Source organism: Bombina bombina, chromosome 10 (assembly GCF_027579735.1).
Source record: "Bombina bombina isolate aBomBom1 chromosome 10, aBomBom1.pri, whole genome shotgun sequence".
NCBI classification, from domain to species: Eukaryota; Metazoa; Chordata; class Amphibia; order Anura; family Bombinatoridae; genus Bombina; species Bombina bombina.
In genome coordinates, this window is record NC_069508.1 from 5,450,763 (window position 1) to 5,476,520 (window position 25,758).

A 25,758-nucleotide genomic window follows, 5' to 3' on the forward strand; every position below is an offset into this window, starting at 1 on the left:
TAGGTCTCACAGGCACTGTACACACACACACATAGGTCTCACAGGCACTGTACACACACACACATAGGTCTCACAGGCACTGTACACACACACACATAGGTCTCACAGGCACTGTACATACACACACATAGGTCTCACAGGCACTGTACATACACACACATAGGTCTCACAGGCACTGTACACACACACACACATAGGCCTCACAGGCACTGTACACACACACACATGGGTCTCACAGGCACTGTACACACACACATAGGTCTCACAGGCACTGTACATACACACACATAGGTCTCACAGGCACTGTACATACACACACATAGGTCTCACAGGCACTGTACACACACACATAGGCCTCACAGGCACTGTACACACACACACATGGGTCTCACAGGCACTGTACACACACACATGGGTCTCACAGGCACTGTACATACACACACACATAGGCCTCACAGGCACTGTACACACACACACACATAGGCCTCACAGGCACTGTACATACACACACATAGGCCTCACAGGCACTGTACACACACACACATAGGTCTCACAGGCACTGTACACACACACACACATAGGTCTCACAGGCACTGTACATACACACACACATAGGTCTCACAGGCACTGTACATACACACACATAGGCCTCACAGGCACTGTACATACACACACATAGGTCTCACAGGCACTGTACATACACACACACATAGGTCTCACAGGCACTGTACACACACACACATAGGTCTCACAGGCACTGTACACACACACACATAGGTCTCACAGGCACTGTACACACACACACATGGGTCTCACAGGCACTGTACACACACACACATGGGTCTCACAGGCACTGTACACACACACACATGGGTCTCACAGGCACTGTACACACACACACATAGGCCTCACAGACACTGTACACACACACACATAGGCCTCACAGGCACTGTACATACACACACACATAGGTCTCACAGGCACTGTACATACACACACACATAGGTCTCACAGGCACTGTACATACACACACACACATAGGTCTCACAGGCACTGTACATACACACACACATAGGTCTCACAGGCACTGTACATACACACACACGGGTCTAACAGGCACTGTACACACACACATAGGTCTCACAGGCACTGTACACACACACACATAGGTCTCACAGGCACTGTACACACACATAGGTCTCACAGGCACTGTACATACACACACACATAGGTCTCACAGGCACTGTACACACACACACACACACATAGGTCTCACAGGCACTGTACACACACACACACACACACACATAGGTCTCACAGGCACTGTACACACACACATAGGTCTCACAGGCACTGTACACACACACACACATGGGTCTCACAGGCACTGTACACACACACACATAGGTCTCACAGGCACTGTACATACACACACTCATAGGTCTCACAGGCACTGTACATACACACACATAGGTCTCACAGACACTGTACATACACACATAGGTCTCACAGGCACTGTACATACACACACATAGGTCTCACAGGCACTGTACACACACACACATAGGTCTCACAGGCACTGTACACACACACATAGGTCTCACAGGCACTGTACACACACACATAGGTCTCACAGGCACTGTACACACACACATAGGTCTCACAGGCACTGTACACACACACACACATAGGTCTCACAGGTACTGTACACACACACACAGGTCTCACAGGCACTGTACACACACATAGGTCTCACAGGCACTGTACACACACACATAGGTCTCACAGGCACTGTACATACACACACACATAGGTCTCACAGGCACTGTACACACACACACATAGGTCTCACAGGCACTGTACATACACACACACATAGGTCTCACAGGCACTGTACACACACACACACATAGGTCTCACAGGCACTGTACACACACACATAGGTCTCACAGGCACTGTACACACACACATGGGTCTCACAGGCACTGTACACACACACACATAGGTCTCACAGGCACTGTACATACACACACACATAGGTCTCACAGGCACTGTACATACACACACATAGGTCTCACAGACACTGTACATACACACACACATAGGTCTCACAGGCACTGTACACACACACACATAGGTCTCACAGGCACTGTACACACACACATAGGTCTCACAGGCACTGTACACACACACACACATAGGCCTCACAGGCACTGTACACACACACACAGGTCTCACAGGCACTGTACACACACATAGGTCTCACAGGCACTGTACATACACACACACACACACACAGGCCTCACAGGCACTGTACACACACACATAGGCCTCACAGGCACTGTACACACACACATAGGTCTCACAGGCACTGTACACACACACATAGGCCTCACAGGCACTGTACACACACATAGGTCTCACAGGCACTGTACATACACACACACACACACACAGGCCTCACAGGCACTGTACACACACACATAGGCCTCGCAGGCACCGCACAAACGTTTTCCTTACTATATGTCTAAAGGTGCTGTATTTCCTCCACAGTCTCTGAAGAAGGTCGGCCAGGATTCCATTGTGCTGCTCATCTGTATAACGGTTTTCCTCTCCTACCTCCCAGAGGCCGGACAGTACTCCAGCTTCTTCCTGTACCTTAGGCAGGTGAGTACCGAGTGAGTAGCTAGGAGGTGAAGTAGTAACTGGGCAGACAGTGTGAGGCTGTGCGGGAGAGGGAGCCCTCTGCAATGTCACCCCAAGCTCTCTTCCTTATAACCCGCTGTTGTGTAACTTACAGTTCCTGCTCTCTGATTTCAGATCATGCACTTTTCCCCAGAGAGTGTTGCTGCGTTTATAGCTGTTCTGGGAATTCTCTCCATTATTGCACAGGTTAGTAGTCTATGTACTCTCTCCTCGGCTGGTGCTTCCTGCCCCCTCCCCTTCCCCGTCCTGGTCTGGCGGCCTTTAAACAGCTTTTGTTTTTCCTCTGAAAAAGGTAAAGTGTTTAAATAGAGCTTTTTTTTTATAAGTTAAAAGAATGTGGAGTTTAACACACAAAGATGCAACTCCTAAAAAATTTAAATGTGATATTAGCAAATTACCAAATGCTGAAAAGCCCTCTGCAAGCTTCTCCAAAAAAACCCAGTAAAACACCGTAATATGCGCTAAAACAAGCTTGTATCAACAGGACCAGAAATAGTAATAAACCGTATTTCACTCACATAAAATAGTTATACACTTATATGACAATCTCAGTATAAGAAAAGGTGGAATAAGTTGTGTAAAATAATCGTAGAAGTAATCACAGGGGTTTATGGCTGATACAAAAAAATGTTCCAAAAGGCAAAGTATCTTAAAGGGACAGTCTAGTCAAAATTAAACTTTCATGATTCAGGTAGGGCATGCAATTTTAAACAACTTTCCAATTTACTTCTATTATCTAATTTGCTCAATTCTTTAGATATCCTTTGTTGAAGAAATGCAATGCACATGTGTGAGACAATCACACAAGGCCTTTATGTGCAGCAACCAATCAGCATCTACTGAGCATATCTATATATGCTTTTCAGCAAGTGATATCAAGAGAATGAAGCAAATTAGATAATAGAAGTAAATTAGAAAGTTGTTTAAAATGACACGCTCTTTCTAAATCATGAAAGAAAAAAAATTGGGTTTCATGTCCCTTTAACGGCAAAAGGCGTTTAACACTCATTATGATCCAAATACGTTAGAGTCCTTGGAACTATAACCGTGAGAAAGGATTTGTGCACTTAAGCCACTTCCTATTTGCTTCTTTCACCAAATAGCAATTTCTTTTCTATTGGCATGGAGAGTCCACAAATCCATTCTAATTACTAGTGTGAATTAAAGTCCTGGCCACCAGGGGGAGGCAAAGTGCACCCCAGCATAGCTGCAGACATCCCAACTCTCCCTGATGTTCAGGGAGTCTCCTTGATTGTAATAGCAGCTCCCTGATGCCAGCAAATGGAATGCAATCTCCCTGAAACTCCAAGTACCATGATCCAATGTGGCCCAAATCCGGAAAAGTGTTTCTTTAAGGAATGCCTTTAGTTGCTGGGACGTTATAGAACCCTCAAAGCATCAGTAACCAAAAAACCCCCACTGATTTTAATAAAATAGAACACAAATACTACCTTATTTACTGCACGTAATTAAACTTAATTTTCTAAAATATTTAAGCATTCAACAAGCGTACGATCACTGGAAAATAGGTTTGTTGTATGTGGTTGTGCAATAAAGCTACTTTTTCTTCTATAAGGTACGACGAGTCCACGGATTCATCCTTTACTTGTGGGATATTATCCTCCTGCTAACAGGAAGTGGCAAAGAGCACCACAGCAGAGCTGTCTATATAGCTCCTCCCTAACTCCACCCCCAGTCATTCTCTTTGCCTACTCTAAGTACTAGGAAGGGTAAAGTGAAAGAGGTGATAAAATATTAGTTTTTATTTTCTTCAAGCAAGAGTTTTTTGTTTTAAATGGTACCGGTGTGTACTATTTAATCTCAGGCAGCAGATGGATGAAGACTTCTGCCTGGAGGCTGATGATCTTAGCCTTTGTCACTAAGATCCAGAGCAGTTCCCACAGAATGGCTGAGGGGTACAAGAAACTTCAGTGTGAGGAACGTTTTCATGCTATATAGCAGTGAGGTATGTTCAGTCATTTTTTCTGGAGAGACTGTGGTATTTCAGAAAGGCTGACAGTATCCCCATGAGGGTAAGGGTAAGCAGTAATCCTAAAAGATATAGAAGGGTATTACTAGGCTTGCATAAGGGGCTTATAAAAAAAATGGTTGACACTGAGTTTTAAATGTTTGTGGGCAAACGTTTTGTGAACTGGGAGTGCTGTTAACGTTTTTTGAGCAATAACGCTTTTTGGAGACTTTGAGGGTACACTTTGGCTTCTTTTTGGGTCTCAGAACCCACATGGCTAGTTTGGAACCACTCTGGTGCGGTTCATTTAGGCTGACAAAACATTGAGTGAGATGGGTGGGGTCTATTTTCGCGCCTCAGATGCGCAGTTGTATTTACAAAGCAAGCAGCAAGCTCCAACTCCAGAGGGCCCTTGTGGAAGTGTTGGGCCAAATCGAAGCTCTAACCCCATTTTTTCTTTCATGTAATTAGCAAGAGTCCATGAGCTAGTGACGTATGGGATATACATTCCTACCAGGAGGGGCAAAGTTTCCCAAACCTCAAAATGCCTATAAATACACCCCTCACCACACCCACAAATCAGTTTTACAAACTTTGCCTCCTATGGAGGTGGTGAAGTAAGTTTGTGCTAGATTCTACGTTGATATGCGCTCCGCAGCAGGTTGGAGCCCGGTTTTCCTCTCAGCGTGCAGTGAATGTCAGAGGGATGTGAGGAGAGTATTGCCTATTTGAATTCAATGATCTCCTTCTACGGGGTCTATTTCATAGGTTCTCTGTTATCGGTTGTAGAGATTCATCTCTTACCTCCCTTTTCAGATCGACGATATACTCTTATATATACCATTACCTCTACTGATTCTCGTTTCAGTACTGGTTTGGCTTTCTACTACGTGTAGATGAGTGTCCTGGGGTAGGTAAGTCTTATTTTTTGTGACACTCTAAGCTATGGTTGGGCACTTTTATATAAAGTTCTAAATATATGTATTCAAACATTTATTTGCCTTGACTCAGGATGTTCAACGTTCCTTATTTCAGACAGTCAGTTTCATATTTGGGATAATGCATATGAATTTATCATTTTTTTCTTACCTTAAAAATTGACTTTTTTCCTGTGGGCTGTTAGGCTCGCGGGGGCTGAAAATGCTTCATTTTATTGCGTCATTCTTGGCGCAGACTTTTTTGGCGCAAAAATATTTTTCTATTTCCGGCGTCATACGTGTCGCCGGAAGTTGCGTCATCCTTTGACGTTTTTTTGCGCCAAAAGTGTTGGCGTTCCGGATGTGGCGTCATTTTTGGCGCCAAAAGCATTTAGGCGCCAAATAATGTGGGCGTCTTTTTTGGCGCTAAAAAATATGGGCGTCATTATTGTCTCCACATTATTTAAGTCTCATTATTTATTGCTTCTGGTTGCTAGAAGCTTGTTCACTGGCATTTTTTCCCATTCCTGAAACTGTCATTTAAGGAATTTGATCAATTTTGCTTTATATGTTGTTTTTTCTATTACATATTGCAAGATGTCCCAGATTGACCCTGAGTCAGAAGATACTACTGAAAAATCACTGCCTGGTGCTGGATCTACCAAAGTTAAGTGTATCTGCTGTAAACTTGTGGTATCTGTTCCTCCAGCTGTTGTTTGTAAAGAATGTCATGACAAACTTGTTAATGCAGATAATATTTCCTTTAGTAATACTACATTACCTGTTGCTGTTCCATCAACATCTAATACTAGTGTTCCTGTTAACATAAGAGATTTTGTGTCTAAATCCATTAAGAAGGCTATGTCTGTTATTCCTCCTTCTAGTAAACGTAAAAGGTCTTTTAAAACTTCTAATTTTTCTGATGAATTTTTAAATGAACATCATCATTCTGATTCTGATAGTGGTTCCTCTGGTTCAGAGGATTCTGTCTCAGAGGTTGATGCTGATAAATCTTCATATTTATTCAAAATGGAATTTATTCGTTCTTTACTTAAAGAGGTTTTAATTGCATTAGAAATAGAGGATTCTGGTCCTCTTGATACTAAATCTAAACGTTTAAATAAGGTTTTTAAATCTCCTGTAGTTATTCCAGAGGTTTTTCCTGTCCCTGATGCTATTTCTGAAGTAATCTCCAGGGAATGGAATAATTTGGGTAATTCATTTACTCCTTCTAAACGTTTTAAGCAATTATATCCTGTGCCAGCTGACAGATTAGAATTTTGGGACAAAATCCCTAAAGTTGATGGGGCTATCTCTACTCTTGCTAAACGTACTACTATTCCTACGGCAGATAGTACTTCCTTTAAGGATCCTTTAGATAGGAAGATTGAATCCTTTCTAAGAAAAGCTTACTTATGTTCAGGTAATCTTCTTAGACCTGCTATATCTTTAGCGGATGTTGCTGCAGCTTCAACTTTTTGGTTGGAAGCTTTAGCGCAACAAGTATCAGATCATAATTCTCATAGCATGGTTAATCTTCTTCAACATGCTAATAACTTTATTTGTGATGCCATCTTTGATATCATTAGAGTTGATGTCAGGTATATGTCTCTAGCTATTCTAGCTAGAAGAGCTTTATGGCTTAAAACTTGGAATGCTGATATGTCTTCTAAGTCAACTTTGCTTTCCCTTTCCTTCCAGGGTAATAAATTATTTGGTTCTCAGTTGGATTCTATTATCTCAACTGTCACTGGAGGGAAAGGAACTTTTTTACCACAGGATAAAAAATCTAAAGGTAAATTTAGGTCTAATAATCGTTTTCGTTCCTTTCGTCACAATAAGGAACAAAAGCCTGATCCTTCATCCTCAGGAGCGGTATCAGTTTGGAAACCATCTCCAGTCTGGAATAAATCCAAGCCTTTTAGAAAACCAAAGCCAGCTCCCAAGTCCACATGAAGGTGCGGCCCTCATTCCAGCTTAGCTGGTAGGGGGCAGATTACGATTTTTCAAAGAAATTTGAATCAATTCAATTCACAATCTTTGGATTCAGAACATAGTTTCAGAAGGGTACAGAATTGGCTTCAAAATAAGGCCTCCTGCAAAGAGATTTTTTCTTTCCCGTGTCCCAGTAAATCCAGCGAAGGCTCAATCATTTCTGAAATGTGTTTCAGATCTAGAGTTGGCTGGAGTAATTATGCCAGTTCCAGTTCTGGAACAGGGACTGGGGTTTTATTCAAATCTCTTCATTGTACCAAAGAAGGAGAATTCCTTCAGACCAGTTCTGGATCTAAAAATATTGAATCGTTATGTAAGATACCAACATTCAAAATGGTAACTATAAGGACTATCCTGCCTTTTGTTCAGCAAGGGCATTATATGTCCACAATAGATTTACAGGATGCATATCTGCATATTCCGATTCATCCAGATCACTATCAGTTTCTGAGATTCTCTTTCCTAGACAAGCATTATTAATTTGTGGCTCTGCCGTTTGGCCTAGCAACAGCTCCAAGGATTTTTACAAAGGTTCTCGGTGCCCTTCTGTCTGTAATCAGAGAACAGGGTATTGTGGTATTTCCTTATTTGGACGATATCTTGGTACTTGCTCAGTCTTCACATTTAGCAGAATCTCATACGAATCGACTCGTATTGTTTCTTCGAGATCATGGTTGGAGGATCAATTTGCCAAAAAGTTCATTGATTCCTCAGACAAGGGTAACCTTTTTAGGTTTCCAGATAGATTCAGTGTCCATGACTCTGTATCTGACGGACAAGAGACGTCTAAAATTGGTTTCAGCCTGTCGAAACCTTTAGTCTCAATCATTCCCTTCAGTAGCCTTATGCATGGAAATTCTAGGTCTTATGACTGCTGCATCGGACGCGATCCCCTTTGCTCGTTTTCACATGCGACCTCTTCAGCTCTGTATGCTGAACCAGTGGTGCAGGGATTTCACAAAGATACATCAATTAATATCTTTAAAACCATTTGTACGACACTCTCTGACGTGGTGGAGAGATCACCAACGTTTAGTTCAGGGGGCTTCTTTTGTTCTTCCAACCTGGACTGTGATTTCAACAGATGCAAGTCTGACAGGTTGGGGAGCAGTTTGGGGGTCTCTGACAGCACAAGGAGTTTGGGAATCTCAGGAGGTGAGATTACCAATCAATATTTTGGAACTCCGTGCAATTTTCAGAGCTCATCAGTCTTGGCCTCTTCTAAAGAGAGAATCGTTCATTTGTTTTCAGACAGACAATGTCACAACTGTGGCATATATCAATCATCAAGGAGGGACTCACTGTCCTCTGGCTATGAAAGAAGTATCTCGAATTCTGGTTTGGGCGGAATCCAGCTCCTGTCTAATTTCTGCGGTTCATATCCCAGGTATAGACAATTGGGAAGCGGATTATCTCAGTCGCCAAACGTTACATCCGGGCGAATGGTCTCTTCACCCAGAGGTATTTTTTCAGATTGTTCAATTTGGGGACTTCCAGAAATAGATCTGATGGCTTCTCATCTAAACAAGAAACTTCCCAGGTATCTGTCCAGATCCAGGGATCCTCAAGCGGAAGCAGTGGATGCATGGTCACTTCCTTGGAAGTATCATCCTGCCTATATCTTTCCGCCTCTAGTTCTTCTTCCAAGAGTAATCTCCAAGATTCTGAAGGAATGCTCGTTTGTTCTGCTGGTGGCTCCAGCATGGCCGCAGAGGTTCTGGTATGCGGATCTTGTCCGGATGGCCTCTTGCCAACCGTGGACTCTTCCGTTAAGACCAGACCTTCTGTCGCAAGGTCCTTTTTTCCATCAGGATCTCAAATCCTTAAATTTAAAGGTATGGAGATTGAACGCTTGATTCTTGGTCAAAGAGGTTTCTCTGACTCTGTGATTAATACTATGTTACAGGCTCGTAAATCTGTATCTAGGAAGATATATTATAGAGTCTGGAAGACTTACATTTCTTGGTGTCTTTCTCATCATTTTTCCTGGCATTCTTTTAGAATTCCGAGAATTTTACAGTTTCTTCAGGATGGTTTGGATAAAGGTTTGTCTGCAAGTTCCTTGAAAGGACAAATCTCTGCTCTTTCTGTTCTTTTTCACAGAAAGATTGCTAATCTTCCTGATATTCGTTGTTTTGTAGAAGCTTTGGTTCGTATAAAACCTGTCATTAAGTCAATTTCTCCTCCTTGGAGTTTGAATTTGGTTCTGGGGGCTCTTCAAGCTCCTCCATTTGAACCTATGCATTCTTTGGACATTAAATTACTTTCTTGGAAAGCTTTTTATTTCTTTTGGCCATCTCTTCTGCTAGAAGAGTTTCTGAATTATCTGCTCTTTCTTGTGAGTCTCCTTTTCTGATTTTTCATCAGGATAAGGCGGTGTTGCGAACTTCTTTTCAATTTTTACCTAAGGTTGTGAATTCTAACAACATTAGTAGAGAAATTGTGGTTCCTTCATTATGTCCTAATCCTAAGAATTCTAAGGAGAAATCATTGCATTCTTTGGATGTAGTTAGAGCTTTGAAATATTATGTTGAAGCTACTAAGAATTTCCGAAAGACTTCTAGTCTTTTTGTTATCTTTTCCGGTTCTAGGAAAGGTCAGAAGGCCTCTGCCATTTCTTTGGCATCTTGGTTGAAATCTTTAATTCATCATGCTTATGTCGAGTCGGGTAAAACCCCGCCTCAAAGGATTACAGCTAATTCTACTAGATCAGTTTGTACTTCCTGGGCTTTTAGGAATGAAGCTTCTGTTGATCAGATTTGCAAAGCAGCAACTTGGTCTTCTTTGCATACTTTTACTAAATTCTACCATTTTGATGTATTTTCTTCTTCTGAAGCAGTTTTTGGTAGAAAAGTACTTCAGGGAGCTGTTTCAGTTTGATTCTTCTGCTTATAATTTCAGTTTTTTTCATTATAAGATTTAAACTTTATTTTGGGTGTGGATTATTTTCAGCGGAATTGGCTGTCTTTATTTTATCCCTACCTCTCTAGTGACTCTTGCGTGGAAGATCCACATCTTGGGTAGTCATTATCCCATACGTCACTAGCTCATGGACTCTTGCTAATTACATGAAAGAAAACATAATTTATGTAAGAACTTACCTGATAAATTCATTTCTTTCATATTAGCAAGAGTCCATGAGGCCCACCCTTTTTTTGTGGTGGTTATGATTTTTTTGTATAAAGCACAATTATTCCAATTCCTTATTTTTTATGCTTTCGCACTTTTTTCTTATCACCCCACTTCTTGGCTATTCGTTAAACTGATTTGTGGGTGTGGTGAGGGGTGTATTTATAGGCATTTTGAGGTTTGGGAAACTTTGCCCCTCCTGGTAGGAATGTATATCCCATACGTCACTAGCTCATGGACTCTTGCTAATTACATGAAAGAAAACATAATTTATGTAAGAACTTACCTGATAAATTCATTTCTTTCATATTAGCAAGAGTCCATGAGGCCCACCCTTTTTTTGTGGTGGTTATGATTTTTTTGTATAAAGCACAATTATTCCAATTCCTTATTTTTTATGCTTTCGCACTTTTTTCTTATCACCCCACTTCTTGGCTATTCGTTAAACTGATTTGTGGGTGTGGTGAGGGGTGTATTTATAGGCATTTTGAGGTTTGGGAAACTTTGCCCCTCCTGGTAGGAATGTATATCCCATACGTCACTAGCTCATGGACTCTTGCTAATTACATGAAAGAAAACATAATTTATGTAAGAACTTACCTGATAAATTCATTTCTTTCATATTAGCAAGAGTCCATGAGGCCCACCCTTTTTTTGTGGTGGTTATGATTTTTTTGTATAAAGCACAATTATTCCAATTCCTTATTTTTTATGCTTTCGCACTTTTTTCTTATCACCCCACTTCTTGGCTATTCGTTAAACTGATTTGTGGGTGTGGTGAGGGGTGTATTTATAGGCATTTTGAGGTTTGGGAAACTTTGCCCCTCCTGGTAGGAATGTATATCCCATACGTCACTAGCTCATGGACTCTTGCTAATATGAAAGAAATGAATTTATCAGGTAAGTTCTTACATAAATTATGTTTTTCAAATTCCTGAGGGCAGGGGGTGTTTTTCCGCATTTAGGCTCATTAACTATCCGGTTTTCACAATAAAGGGTTAAGTGTGTTTTTTTTTTTGTGGGGAAAACTTAACTGCATAAATTGAATCTTATATCAAAAATTTGAAACGATTGGTGTATTTTAAAGCAGTTTTGCAGAACGTGTATGCTTTTTTTCTCTTAAAGGCGCAGTACCGTTTTTTAACATTTTTTCACTAAAGTGTTTTCAAGCTTGTTTGTGGTCATTACTAGCCTGTTCAACATGTCTGACATTGAGGAAAGCCAATGTTCAATGTGTTTAGAAGCCATTGTGGAACCCCCATTTAAAATGTGTTTCTCATACACTGAAAGGGCAATAAATTGCAAAGAACATATTTTAGCTGATAAAAGTATGTCGCAGGATGATTCTCACTCAGAAGGGAATCAGGTTATGCCATCTAATTCTCCCCAAGTGTTCCAACCATTAACGCCCGCACAAGCGACGCCAAGTACTTCTAGTGCGTCTAATTCTTTCACCCTGCAAGATATGGCCGCAGTTATGAATACTTCCCTCACAGAGGTTTTATCTAACCTGCCTGGGTTGCAGGGGAAGCGCAGTAGGTCTGGTGTGAGAGTAAATACTGAGCCCTCTGACGCTTTATTAGCCATATCCGATGTACCCTCACAATGTTCTGAGTTGGGGGTGAGGGATTTGCTGTCTGAGGGAGAGATTTCTGATTCAGGAAAGATGTTCCCTCAGACAGACTCAGATATGACGGCTTTTAAATTTAAACTAGAACACCTCCGCTTGTTGCTCAGGGAGGTTTTAGCGACTCTGGATGATTGTGACCCTATTGTAGTTCCAGAGAAATTGTGTAAAATGGACAGATATCTCGAGGTTCCTGCCTACACTGATGTTTTTCCGGTCTCTAAGAGGATTTCGGACATTGTCACTAAGGAGTGGGATAAACCAGGTATTCCGTTTTCTCCCCCTCCTACTTTTAAGAAAATGTTTCCCATATCAGACACCATGCGGGACTTGTGTCAGACGGTCCCTAAGGTGGAGGGGGCTATTTCTACCCTGGCTAAGCGTACAACTATACCTATTGAGGACAGTTGTGCTTTCAAAGATCCTATGGATAAAAAATTAGAGGATCTCCTAAAGAAAATATTTATTCATCAGGGTTTTCTTCTGCAGCCTATAGCGTGCATTGTTCCTGTAACTACTGCAGCTGCTTTTTGGTTCGAGGCTCTGGAGGAGGCTCTTCAGGTTGAGACCCCATTAGATGATATTCTGGATAGAATTAGGGCTCTCAAGCTAGCTAATTCTTTCATTACAGATGCCGCTTTTCAACTGGCTAAATTAGCGGCAAAGAATTCAGCTTTTGCCATTTTATCGCGTAGAGCGTTATGGCTTAAGTCCTGGTCTGCTGACGTGTCATCCAAATCTAAGCTTTTAGCCATCCCTTTCAAGGGTAAGACCCTATTCGGGCCTGAACTGAAAGAGATCATTTCAGACATCACTAGAGGAAAAGGCCATGCACTTCCTCAGGATAAGACAAATAAGATGAGGACCAAGCAAAATAATTTTCGTTCCTTTCGAAACTTCAAAGGTGGTCTCTCTACCTCCTCGCCTGCTGCAAAGCAGGAGGGGAATTTTGCTCAATCCAAGTCTGTCTGGAGACCTAACCAGACTTGGAACAAAGGTAAACAGGCCAAGAAGCCCGCTGCTGCCACCAAGACAGCATGAAGGGGTAGCCCCCGATCCGGGACTAGTAGGGGGCAGACTTTCTCTCTTTGCTCAGGCTTGGGCAAGAGACGTTCAGGACTCCTGGGCTTTAGAAATCGTAACCCAGGGGTAGCTTCTGAATTTCAAAGATTCTCCTCCAAGGGGGAGATTCCATCTTTCTCAATTGTCTGTAAAACAGACAAAAAGAGAGTTCTTACGCTGTGTAGAAGACCTATATACCATGGGAGTGATCTGCCCAGTTCCGAAAACAGAACAGGGGCAGGGGTTTTGCTCCAATCTGTTTGTGGTTCCCAAAAAAGAGGGGACCTTCAGACCAATTTTAGATCTCAAGATCCTAAACAAATTCCTCAGAGTCCCATCCTTCAAGATGGAGACCATTCAGACTATTTTACCAATGATTCAGGAGGGTCAATATATGACCACCTTGGATTTAAAGGATGCGTAACTGCACATCCCTATCCACAAAGATCATCAACAGTACCTCAGGTTCGCCTTTCTGGACAAGCATTACCAGTTTGTGGCTCTTCCCTTCGGGCTGGCCACAGCTCCCAGAATTTTCACCAAGATGCTAGGGTCCCTTCTGGCGGTTCTAAGGCCGCGGGGCATAGCAGTGGCGCCTTATCTGGACGATATCTTAATTCAGGCGTCAACTTACCAACTAGCCAAATCTCACACGGACATCGTGTTGGCTTTTCTAAGATCTCACGGGTGGAAGGTGAACGTAAAAAACAGTTCACTTCTCCCCCTCACGAGAGTAGCATATATCAATCATCAGGGGGGAACAAAGAGTTCTCTAGCAATGATAGAAGTTACCAAAATAATTTGATGGGCAGAGACTCACTCTTGCCATCTATCAGCAATCTATATCCCAGGAGTGGAGAACTGGGAAGCAGATTTTCTAAGTCGTCAGACTTTTCATTTGGGGGAGTGGGAACTCCATCCGGAGGTGTTTGCACAATTGACTCATCAATGGGGCACACCAGAATTGGATCTGATGGCGTCTCGTCAGAACGCCAAACTTCCTTGTTACGGGTCCAGATCACAGGATCCTCAAGCAGTACTGATAGATGCTCTAGCAGTACCTTGGTCGTTCAACCTGGCTTATGTGTTTCCACCATTTCCTCTCCTCCCTCGTCTGATTGCCAGAATAAAACAGGAGAGAGCTTTGGTGATTTTGATAGCACCTGCGTGGTCACGCAGGAATTGGTATGCAGACCTGGTGGACATGTCATCTCTACCACCATGGATACTGCCACTGAGAGAGGACCTTCTCATTCAAGGTCCGTTCCAGCATCCAAATCTAGTTTCTCTGCGACTGACTGCCTGGAGATTGAACGCTTGATTTTATCTAAGCGGGGATTCTCTGAGTCGGTCATAGATACCTTGATTCAGGCTCGAAAGCCTGTCACTAGGAAAATTTATCATAAGATATGGCGTAAATATCTTTATTGGTGTGAATCCAAAGGCTACTCATGGAGTAAGATCAGGATTCCTAGGATTTTGTCCTTTCTCCAAGAAGGATTGGAGAAGGGGTTATCAGCTAGTTCCCTAAAGGGACAGATATCTGCTTTATCAATTTTTCTACACAAGTGTCTGGCAGATGTTCCAGACGTTCAGTTGTTTTGTCAGGCTTTAGTTAGAATTAAGCCTGTGTTTAAACCTGTTGCTCCGCCATGGAGTTTGAATTTAGTTCTTAAAGTTCTTCAAGGGGTTCCGTTTGAACCTATGCATTCCATAGATATTAAGCTTCTGTCTTGGAAAGTTCTGTTTTTAGTCGCTATCTCTTTGGCTCGAAGAGTTTCTGAACTATCTGCATTGCAATGCGACTCACCTTATCTTGTTTTTCATTCGGATAAGGTGGTTTTGCGAACCAAACCTGGATTCCTTCCTAAGGTTGTTACTAATAAGAATATTAATCAGGAAATTGTTGTTCCTTCCCTGTGTCCTAATCCTTCCTCTAAGAAGGAGCGTCTGTTGCACAACTTGGACGTGGTTCGTGCTTTGAAGTTTTACTTGCAAGCGACCAAAGATTTCCGTCAAACATCTTCTTTGTTTATTGTCTATTCTGGAAAACGTAGAGGTCAAAAAGCTACGGCTACCTCTCTTTCTTTTTGGCTGAAAAGCATCATCCGTTTCACATACGAGACTGCTGGACAGCAGCCTCCTGAAAGAATTACAGCTCATTCTACTAGAGCGGTGGCTTCCACATGGGCTTTTAAAAATGATGCTTCTGTTGAACAGATTTGTAAGTCTGCGACTTGGTCGCCGCTTCATACCTTTTCCAAATTTTACAAATTTTATACTTTTGCTTCTTCGGAGGCTATTTTTGGGAGAAAACCTCTTCAAGCAGTGGTGCCTTCTGTTTAGCCATCTGTCTTGTCCCTCCCGTTCATCCGTGTCCTATAGCTTTGGTATTGTATCCCACAAGTAAAGGATGAATCCGTGGACTCGTCGTACCTTAGAAGAAATTAATTTATCAGGTAAGCTTAAATTTACTTTTTTTTATGTGAGTTTAGTGGGAAGCTACTTTAATGATAAGTCTCTATCTTATTTCGGGTTTCAAGGTGTCCAATATATAACTGGGAGGGGGGGTGGCAGCGCAGAAGCGGGAGAAGCCACCTCTCTGAAATTAGTTTTTGCAGGTTGGGCTGTCTGGAGCTGTTAAGTGTCACTCCCATTACCCATAATCCCCGTCATTATTTGCCTTCCTGTAACAAGGTGGAGTGAGAAGATGGTGCTCTGAATGCTGTGTCCATGTGATCCTCTTGAGTAAGAGTATTGGTAGCTGTTAGCTGCTGGAGGTCGCAGAGTAGTCCCTGTTATCCCTCCAGCAATCTATGCTAACCCCCCCCACCCGGCAGCCAGGGTTACGTTTACTCTGCTCTCCTTTCATCTCAGGTCCCTGTTAGAAGTCTGATGAAGCTGACAGACCTGAAAGTGCTGTGACTGCTCCTGGAGGGTGTCCTTTTATTTACTGAAAGGGACTGCAAGTTTATTCAGGACCAGGTGGGGCCTGCTATCCGTATAACATATTGAGATATATCCTCATGTTTGGGATATCTTGCAGCCTTCAGCCAGAGACAGGAATCTCGCCGCTTACATGTCCTGGTGCAAGTCAGTTATAGACCAGGTCAGCCCTGCCTTATGTTGTTGAATGGGAGTCAGGTCTTTGTTTCTGGGGTTAATGCAACCAGTTCACTTTACCCTAATACTGGCTTTTTCAGCAGCACATTTTCACACGCTTTCTAGCCACCATTCATTACTCAATGTTGGATGCAGGACGGATTCCTTTACTATGGCTCGTGCCCTTAGGTAAAGGGAACTAGGTTCCATGTGGCGATTTTTTTTCTCCTACATGATTGGGGAGCGTTTCACTACTAATTTCTTTTACAAGATACAATGAGTCCACGGATTTCATCCTTACTTGTGGGATATCACCTCCTGGTCAGCAGGAGGAGGCAAAGAGCACCACAGCAGAGCTGTATATATAACTCCTCCCTTCCCTCCCACTCCAGTCATTCTCTTTGCCTGTGCTAGTGAAGAGTTCGGTTTTCCAGAATTTTTTTTCTTTTCTCCAAGTAGGATTGGGGAAGGGTTTATTGGCAAGTTCCCTAAAGGGTCAGATTTCTGCCTTATCTATTTTGTAGAAGTAGTAAGAAGTGAATACAGCGCCAACAAGAGGCCAAGGGATAAATATACTCACAGAGAGATAAAAGAAGATTATTTAATGAACCATGTTAAAAAGCATCAGTAATAAAAGACTATATATAAAAAATGTAAAAAGCACATATAAATAAAATTACAAATACAGGAATATCTTACAGAAGCGGCTCAAAGGGCCAAAGCTGATAATTACAATAAAAACAGAGGTAATAACAGGTGATCAGTGTGAGTGGTACACCAGAATAAGAGTGTATACTAATAAAACAGAATTAGCCTAAGTACAACTGTAGCAAGTGCATCAAGCAAAAAACTAATAAACAATAATACAAACAATAGTGTTCAAAATTAGTGTTACAAAAATAGTGTTCCAAAAAATAGAAAAATGCACTGCAGTGCAAAAAAAGGGGGTAGCAAAATAATTGTATAGATACAATCAAATAGTGAGTGAGTGCAAATGGATATAAAAATGCTAGCTACTTAATCCACTGAGGTTAAGATATAATTAAATATAATACACAATATGCAATAACATAAAAAATAAAAAATAAAATATAAAATATAATCCAAAAAAGTGTTCAAAAAGTTGATCAACAAATGTTAGTGAAGAACAAAAATAAGTCAATCAAAACTAAAAAATGGAAAAAAAGGGTGTTCTTCACTAACATTTGTTGATCAACTTTTTGAACACTTTTTTGGATTATATTTTATATTTTATTTTTTATTTTTTATGTTATTGCATATTGTGTATTTTATTTTTTATGTTATTGCATATTGTGTATTATATTTAATTATATCTTAACCTCAGTGGATTAAGTAGCTAGCATTTTTATATCCATTTGCACTCACTCACTACTTGATTGTATCTATACAATTATTTTGCTACCCCCCTTTTTTTGCACTGCAGTGCATTTTTCTATTTTTTGGAACACTATTTTTGTAACACTAATTTTGAACACTATTGTTTGTATTATTGTTTATTAGTTTTTTGCTTGATGCACTTGCTACAGTTGTACTTAGGCTAATTCTGTTTTATTAGTATACACTCTTATTCTGGTGTACCACTCACACTGATCACCTGTTATTACCTCTGTTTTTATTGTAATTATCAGCTTTGGCCCTTTGAGCCGCTTCTGTAAGATATTCCTGTATTTGTAATTTTATTTATATGTGCTTTTTACATTTTTTATATATAGTCTTTTATTACTGATGCTTTTTAACATGGTTCATTAAATAATCTTCTTTTATCTCTCTGTGAGTATATTTATCCCTTGGCCTCTTGTTGGCGCTGTATTCACTTCTTACTACTTGTGCATATTTTTTGGAGGTTGGTTAGGATCTCTGTTTGGATACAGCTTGGGGATTACCTTAGCGCTTGTACACACACCCTTTTTCATTATCTATTTTGTAGGCCAACGTCTGGTGGAGGTCCCTGACGTTCAATCCTTTTGTCAGGCTTTGGTTGGAATCAGGCCTGTGTTTCAAACCCATTGCTCCTCCATGGAGTCTGAATTTGGTTCTTAAAGTTTTATTTCTTGTTGTCTTTTCTTCAGCTTGAAGAGTGTCTGAACTTTCAGCATTACAATACGCTTGTCCTTATCTTATTTTTCATTCAGATAAGGTAGTTTTGCGTCCTAGCCTAGGTTTCCTTCCTAAGGCTTTTTCAAACAGGACCATTAATCAAGAGATTGTTGTTCTTTCTTTGTGTGTTATTCCTTCTTCTCAAAGGGAACGTATTTTGCACGGTTTGGACGTGGTCTGTGCTTTAACATTTTATTTACAAGACGTCAGTCGTCTTATTTGTAGTTTTTTCTGGAAGACGTATGGGTCAGTATGCTACGGCTCTCTCTTCTTTTTGGCTGAAGTGTATCATCCATTTTGCATGTGAGACTGCTGTACAGCAGCCTCCTGTATGAGTTACGGCCCATTCCACTAGGGATGTTGCTTCCTCGTGGACATCCAAGAATGAAGCTTCTGTAGCCAACGTTTGCATGGCTGCAACCTGGTCTTCTTTTCACATTTTTTTCTACTTTACAATTTGATACTTTTGCTTCATCAGAGGCTGTTTTTGGGAGTTGGGTTCTTGAAGCAGTGGTGCCTTCCGTTTTTAGGTTCCCTGTCTTGTCCCTCCCTTTTCATCCGTGTACTATAGCTTTGGTATTGTATCCCACAAGTAAGGATGAAATACGTGGACTCATCATATCTTGTAAAAGAAAAGGAAATGTATTCTTACCTGATAAATTTGTTTCTTTTACGATACGATGAGTCCACGGCCCACCCTGTTTTTATAAGACAGGTCTTTAATTTTGTTAAACTTCAGTCACCTCTGCACAAATTTATCAGGTAAGAATACATTTCCTTTTTCTGTTCCTCTTACTCAAAGTGGTCTGGTAGCTCATTTAGAGGGAGGTTTATGTTCGGAGATAAGCAGTTAGCCTTCAGTATTTCCTACTAGCGCACTGTGCTTGGGACATTTTGTTGTATTTACTCATGTTGTGTATGGCATCCAGTCCTGGTGCCAACTGCTACCCTGCAGTGCCCGGTTCCAATATACTCGCAAGTAGTTGCGCTTTAATCTACAAATTGTAATGTGTGGCGCTCTGGTATTCGGTTAGACTCCTCTCAGACTGCACCAGCATGCCCTGCCTAGGGGCTTTATCTGGTAGTGCCTGTGTTATCTTCTATAATAGGTTGGTGTATTCACTGCAGGGATTTTATTCCTGGATCTGGCTGTGACTGTTTTCAGCCGTGGTTTGTTGTAGGGGGCGAGCTCTACTAGTAAGGAGTTGCCTTAAAGAGCCTATGATATTTTTATTAGGGCACCGCCTTTTTATTCTCTCTGCCGTCTGCGCTTTCAGCCGCACTCCGGTTCTATGCTTGGTTATTTCTCATCTGCTGGGGTTATTGATATAAACTAGTGGGCATTTAGTCATATGCTTGTTTATTAAACTTATTTTATTTTTTCATATAAGTTTCTGAGCCTTTCAGAGGATTTCTTGGTATTTGCGGCCATCTTGTGGCAAATCAATGTAATTGCTCTACTGCAAACGTTTTTCTTTTTTTTTTTTAACTAAGGAAAGAATATTTAGCTAAGTTATTCCTTATGTAATGTTCTGTACATGCATGGCTTTTTTATTGGGACACTATACTATTTGTCCCATGTGAACTTCTGACATTAAGAAACTAATAGGAGTTTATTTCTTTCTAATGACACGGTGAGACCACGGATCATCATCCATTACTGTTGGGAATATTGGTCCTGGCCAGCAGGAGGCAAAGAGCACCACAGCAAAGCTGATGAGTATCACCTCCCTTCCCACAACCCCCAGTCATTCTCTTTGCCTCTAGTGTAAGGAAGAGATGAAGTTATTAGGTGTCCTGATTTTTTATTCTTCTTAAAGAGTTTTTTATTTTGAAGTCTGGGCAAGATTGCTCTGGCCTTCCATCACAATTTGGGTCTAGCCGTACTCCACATTAGTCTCTTCAGCAGGGCTGTGGTGGCTTTAAATCAGTTAGGAACTTGTAAAGTGGGCTTTGCTGCCTTTTGTTGCTGCCCTGGTATGGAAAGCCTGAGTAAGTTTACTCTGTCTTTATTTTTACACAGGTCTCTGTGAGGAGCGTCATCCTCCCATACTTTGTGAGGTTGTCTGACTGCCGGACGGCTAGAATGCAGGTAAGTGCCTTTTATCTTCTAAAAGTTGGGAGATTGTGCACTTTATATATTTTGCAACTCTGATTGGGACATTATATACCCTAGTTTGGTATCCTTAGGCAGCATGCAGGCACTTATAGTGACTTTGAGAGACAGTCTGTTTCTCCTTCAGAGACTGAAGGGGTTAATCAGTATGTAGGACTTTGTTTTCTTTAAATTGTTTATTTTTATGTAAAAATGAATGACATGTATGCTTATGACATTGCCTAGTCAGGGGGAGGTTTTTTCCTTAGCGGCTGGGAGCACGGGCTTTATTAAGCACTGCGTACTCGCAGTCTGTTTTGAATCTCCCTCATGTATCTTCTGTTTCCTAGGGGAGCGGTGGTGTCTAGGTAGTCTGTCCGTTGAGAGGAGGAGTAAACTATGGTACTCCATTTTTTCTCTCTGAACCGGGTATGTCGCTCTCCCTTGAATTTTAGGCGTCACCTTTTATTTCTCCTCAGAGAGGTAGCGGAAGCGCAATTTTTTTCTGCACTCGGTTCCTGGTCACGTGACTCCGCCTCCTTACTCCGAGCAATGAGGTTTTCTACCTGCGTGTGCTACGCATCAGTAATACATATCAACATAAAGTATTTAAGGTGCCCTTTTATCTAGGGGATTCAGTACCAGATTTAGAGATCTGAGGAATCCTGCATTTTTTTAATTCTGTCTCCTAAAAGCTTAAAGGGACAGTATTTTAGTATATTAGTAGATTAGTACTTAAAGTCATTACATATGTTATGGGCAGTTTTGTTTAAGACCCTTAAAGTGACAGTTTTGTGTTTTTTAGGAGAGCCTTTAGTTTTTGTTATAAGCATAGCATAGAGAGTATGCTTGTATGTTTATATATGCTTATTTGTACTATAAGCATAGTATACTGTACCATAGGTAGCTTCTTATATAGATTCTGCTTAGTCCTTGACTTTTTTTTTACGTGACAATACAAGTTTTGTTTTCTTTTGGTTTATTTTTTGGTTTGGAGTTTAATAGCTCCTACGGACACGTCTGTCTTAAACTACTTTTTAGAGTTTTTTTAATGAAAATTTTATAGCGAACTTCCTTTTAAATTTTTCTGAGCCCTATGTCTCTCAGGATGATACTGTCTAGGCAATGCCACAGTTTCTCCTTATTGTCCCAAGCCTCTATGGCATCACATGCAGTGCCCTGCGATTCCTCTCAGTCTCCTGGAGGAGTGTATTTGCATACAGAATTACAGCTCTGATATTCTCTGCGGTATCTGTGGCTGGTCTGTTTCTCCCTGTTTTCAGGAAAAATGCAAGGGGACATTTAATGTTTCCGATAATAGGGTTTCTGCTCCACATGCTGCTACACAGGTTCACCTTCTAAGTTTAGGGGGGATTGCCGTAGTTTCTGAGGGAGAATTCTCAGATTTGGACAGTTTAATTATTTTATCTGATACTGAAGTAGTCTCCTTCAGATGTATGCGTCAACACCTCTTGTAATGTTATAGGAGGTTTTAGCTACTTGGACAATGCCGACCCACCTGTCGTTGTCAACCTTTGAAGTTTTGTAAACTATATCAGTTCTTTTTCCTTCCCTGAGGAAGTGTTCTTGACGTGCAATGGGATTTTTCTCAGGAATAGAAGTTGGGGATATCCTTTCCCTGTCTTCCGTCCTTTAAAGGAATCTCCTGTCGATGTCTCCTTTATAAGGCACAATGTCTTTAATAGGACTTCCTTTAGCTATGAGAACTTTGATCCATGTTGAGTTAGCTAGCTCCTTTTTGGATCTATGGTTAAGAAGCTGGATGTTTTTTTGTTCGTTGAGAACAATGCCTTGTCTCTTAGACTGGCTGTACCAGCCTAATGGTTTTTATGGCTGAAATCTTGGTGGTCGGTGAAGCCTACCTGTGGCCTTGGGGTACAGCTTAGACTTTATAGTTCTGCAGTTGCAGAGTTAATATTTTATGTTTCCTCTAATCCACACTTGTGGCGTTTTCTTTTAGGATATTTGTCCATAATTTTCCTCTGTCCTTGGAGGGAAAGTTAAGAGACTTTCCCTGAATAGGTTCAGGACCTCCTCTCTGGGAGTGCTAAGTCCAGTTCCAGTATGGGAACGGGTTCTATATTTTTATCTAGTATCTTTTCTCCTTGGTCATGAGGGCCTGTTAAGAACAAACTTAGAATTTATGGTTTCTTTGAACGGAATCCTCACAAGTTTCTGAGAAGGACTTTGGGTTGAAGGATGTTTTTTCTGGACAATATATGGTTCAGGTATCTTCCGTCCTTGAACAATCTCTCTTCAGAGTTTTTGTCAATTTTCTTTCCCATAGATGGGATTGAATCTGTGATAGAATCCCCTTATTTCATCTACAAGGGTGATGAATGGACCATTTATTTCATTACTGCAGCAGGTCTATGTGACCTAGTGGTTAGCTTGTCTGTCTAGGCTACTTGCTTTTAACCCATTTCCGTCAGATTCTCATCGCTCCAGCCTGGCCTCCAGAATTTGGTTTGTGGATCTGGTGAGGATGTCTTCCTCTCCCCCGTGGAAATTTCTGCTGAGGAAGTAACTCCTACTTCAGAGTCTTTTCTTTATCCAAATCTAGATTTCTGAAGCTGTTTGATCGTCTTGTCTAGACTAAGTTTTTCTGAAAAAGTTACGGACTCCATCATACTCTTAAGCTGGGTTCGGGCTACATTTATCATAATGTTTTGTGCTCATACCTTTACTGGTGTGAATCTCAGGGTTTCTCTTGGCGTAAAGTGAGATTCCTCGTATTTTCTCCTGGAGAAGGGTTTGTCTGTTAGTGTCCTGTAGAGGTCAGATTTCTGCCCTTTTTGTTATGTTTCTTTCTCGTTTGGCTGACTTGCCAGATGTTCAATCCTTTGTTCAGGCCGTGGTCAGAATCAGGCCTGTTTTTAAACCAGTTGCTCCTCCATGGAGCCTTAATCTTGTTATTAGGTTTCTGCAGCAGGCGCCGTTTGAGCCTATACACTCTGTTGATATTAAATTATCTTGGAACGTTTCATTTTCTTCTCACTATTTCTTCTGCTCGTAGAGTTTCTGAGCTTTCGGCTCTGCAGTGTGATCCCCCTTACCTTATTTTGCATGCGGATAAGGCGGTCCTTCGTAATAAGTTGGGATTTCTTCCCAAGGGGTGTCGAAATGCATTATCAATCAGGAAATTGTTGTCCCTTCGTTCTGTCCTAATCCTTTTCCTCAGAAGGAACGTCTGTTGCATAACCTGAAGGGAGATGTGGTGCGTAGTGGTTAGCTCCACCTCTTCTGAAGCAGAAGGTTGTGAGTTTAAACCCAGGTAAAAGCTCCTGCTTTCTCATCCAGGTTGTGCTTCTGGTGACAGCTCGCATTCCTAAGCAGAAGTTCAAAGAGCTTGTGCATGCTCTGAAGTTCTATCTGCAAGCAACTATAGGTTTTTGTCAGTCTTCTTCCCCTTTTTATTGTATTCTCTGGTAAAAGTAAAGGCCAGAGGGCCACTTCTTCTACTTTTTCCTTTTGGTTGAGAAGTGTTATTCGGTTGGCTTACGAGACAGCTGGACAACAGGAGGATTACGGCTCATTCCACTAGGGCTGTCTCTTCTTCCTGGGCCTTTAAAAATGAGGCCTCTGTGGAACAGATCTGCAAGGCGGCCACTTGGTCCTCGTTGCATACTTTTTCCAAATTTTACAATTTTGATGTTTTTCACTCAGCTGTGGCTTCCTTTGGGAGGAAAGTTCTTCAAGTGGTGGTGCCTTCTGTTTGGGTCCGCCTGTTTTGTTCTCCCTCCCTTCCATTCTGTGTCCTCTAGCTTGGGTATTGGTTCCCACTAGTAATTAGAATGGATTTGTGGACTCTCTATGCCAATGGGAAATAAAATAAAATTTATGCTTACCTGTTAAATTATTTTCTTTTCTTGGCATGGAGATCCACAACCCACTCTTAATTTGAGTTGTCTGCTTTTTTTGTATAAACCTCAGGCACCTCTATACCCTTGTGTTGTCATCTTTTTCCATTTTCCATCGGCTGAATGACTGGGGATTATGGGTAATGGGAGTGACACTTAACAGCTTTTTGCCTCCACCTGGTGGCCAGGAGTTGAAATCCCACTAGTAATTAGAATGGATTCGTGGACTCTCCATGCCAAGGAAAGAAAATAATTTATCAGGAAAGCATAAATTTTGATTTTAACGAAGCAAATGATCACAAATGTAGGACGGGGCATTCTAGTCTAGTGAAAACCCTCCCAGTGCCTAATCCAGCACAGATCAATTATCACAGTAAATAGAATATGTCAAGTTAAAAACTTCTATCAGCATAAATATTATCACTCATATATAAAAATCATTCATATAAAAACTTATATCAGCATAAATATTATCACTCATATATAAAAATCATTCATATAAAAACTTCTATCAGCATAAATATTATCACTCATATATAAAAATCATTCATATAAAAACTTCTATCAGCATAAATATTATCACTCATATATAAAAATCATTCATATAAAAACTTCTATCAGCATAAATATTATCACTCATATATAAAAATCATTCATATAAAAACTTCTATCAGCATAAATATTATCACTCATATATAAAAATCATTCATATAAAAACTTCTATCGGCATAAATATTATCACTCATATATAAAAATCATTCATATAAAAACTTCTATCAGCATAAATATTATCACTCATATATAAAAATCATTCATATAAAAACTTCTATCAGCATAAATATTATCACTCATATATAAAAATCATTCATATAAAAACGTTCTTGTGTTAAGGGTATTAGAAAACAACAATATGGAGAATTTCTTAATGTTTTATTATACCAGTTGGTTATATTAAAATATTAAAATATGCATCCGTTCTTTTTTAAAGTACAGCATTTAACTCTTAAAGGGACATTCAAAGAAAGATTAACCTGAGAGTAACAAGTTTCATTAGTTGTTTAATATTGACAAAATAAGTGTAAGTTTTTCTATAAAACAATGGGAGCTGCCATGTTGTAACTTAGGTTACCTTCCCTGCTGTGGCCAATTAGAGAGAG

At 40.8% G+C, this 25,758-nt stretch overlaps 1 protein-coding gene across 2 annotated transcripts in view; it reads left to right on the forward strand.

Moving 5' to 3' along the window:
• MFSD14A (major facilitator superfamily domain containing 14A) overlaps window positions 1–25,758 on the forward strand; it is a 247,077-nt gene that overhangs the window by 165,723 nt on the left and 55,596 nt on the right. For both annotated transcript variants that reach the window (XM_053693728.1, XM_053693729.1), the window contains 2 exons: window positions 2,554–2,667; window positions 2,821–2,892. In XM_053693728.1, coding sequence (XP_053549703.1) covers window positions 2,554–2,667; window positions 2,821–2,892 — 186 coding nt within the window. The remainder of the gene's footprint in view (window positions 1–2,553; window positions 2,668–2,820; window positions 2,893–25,758) is intronic.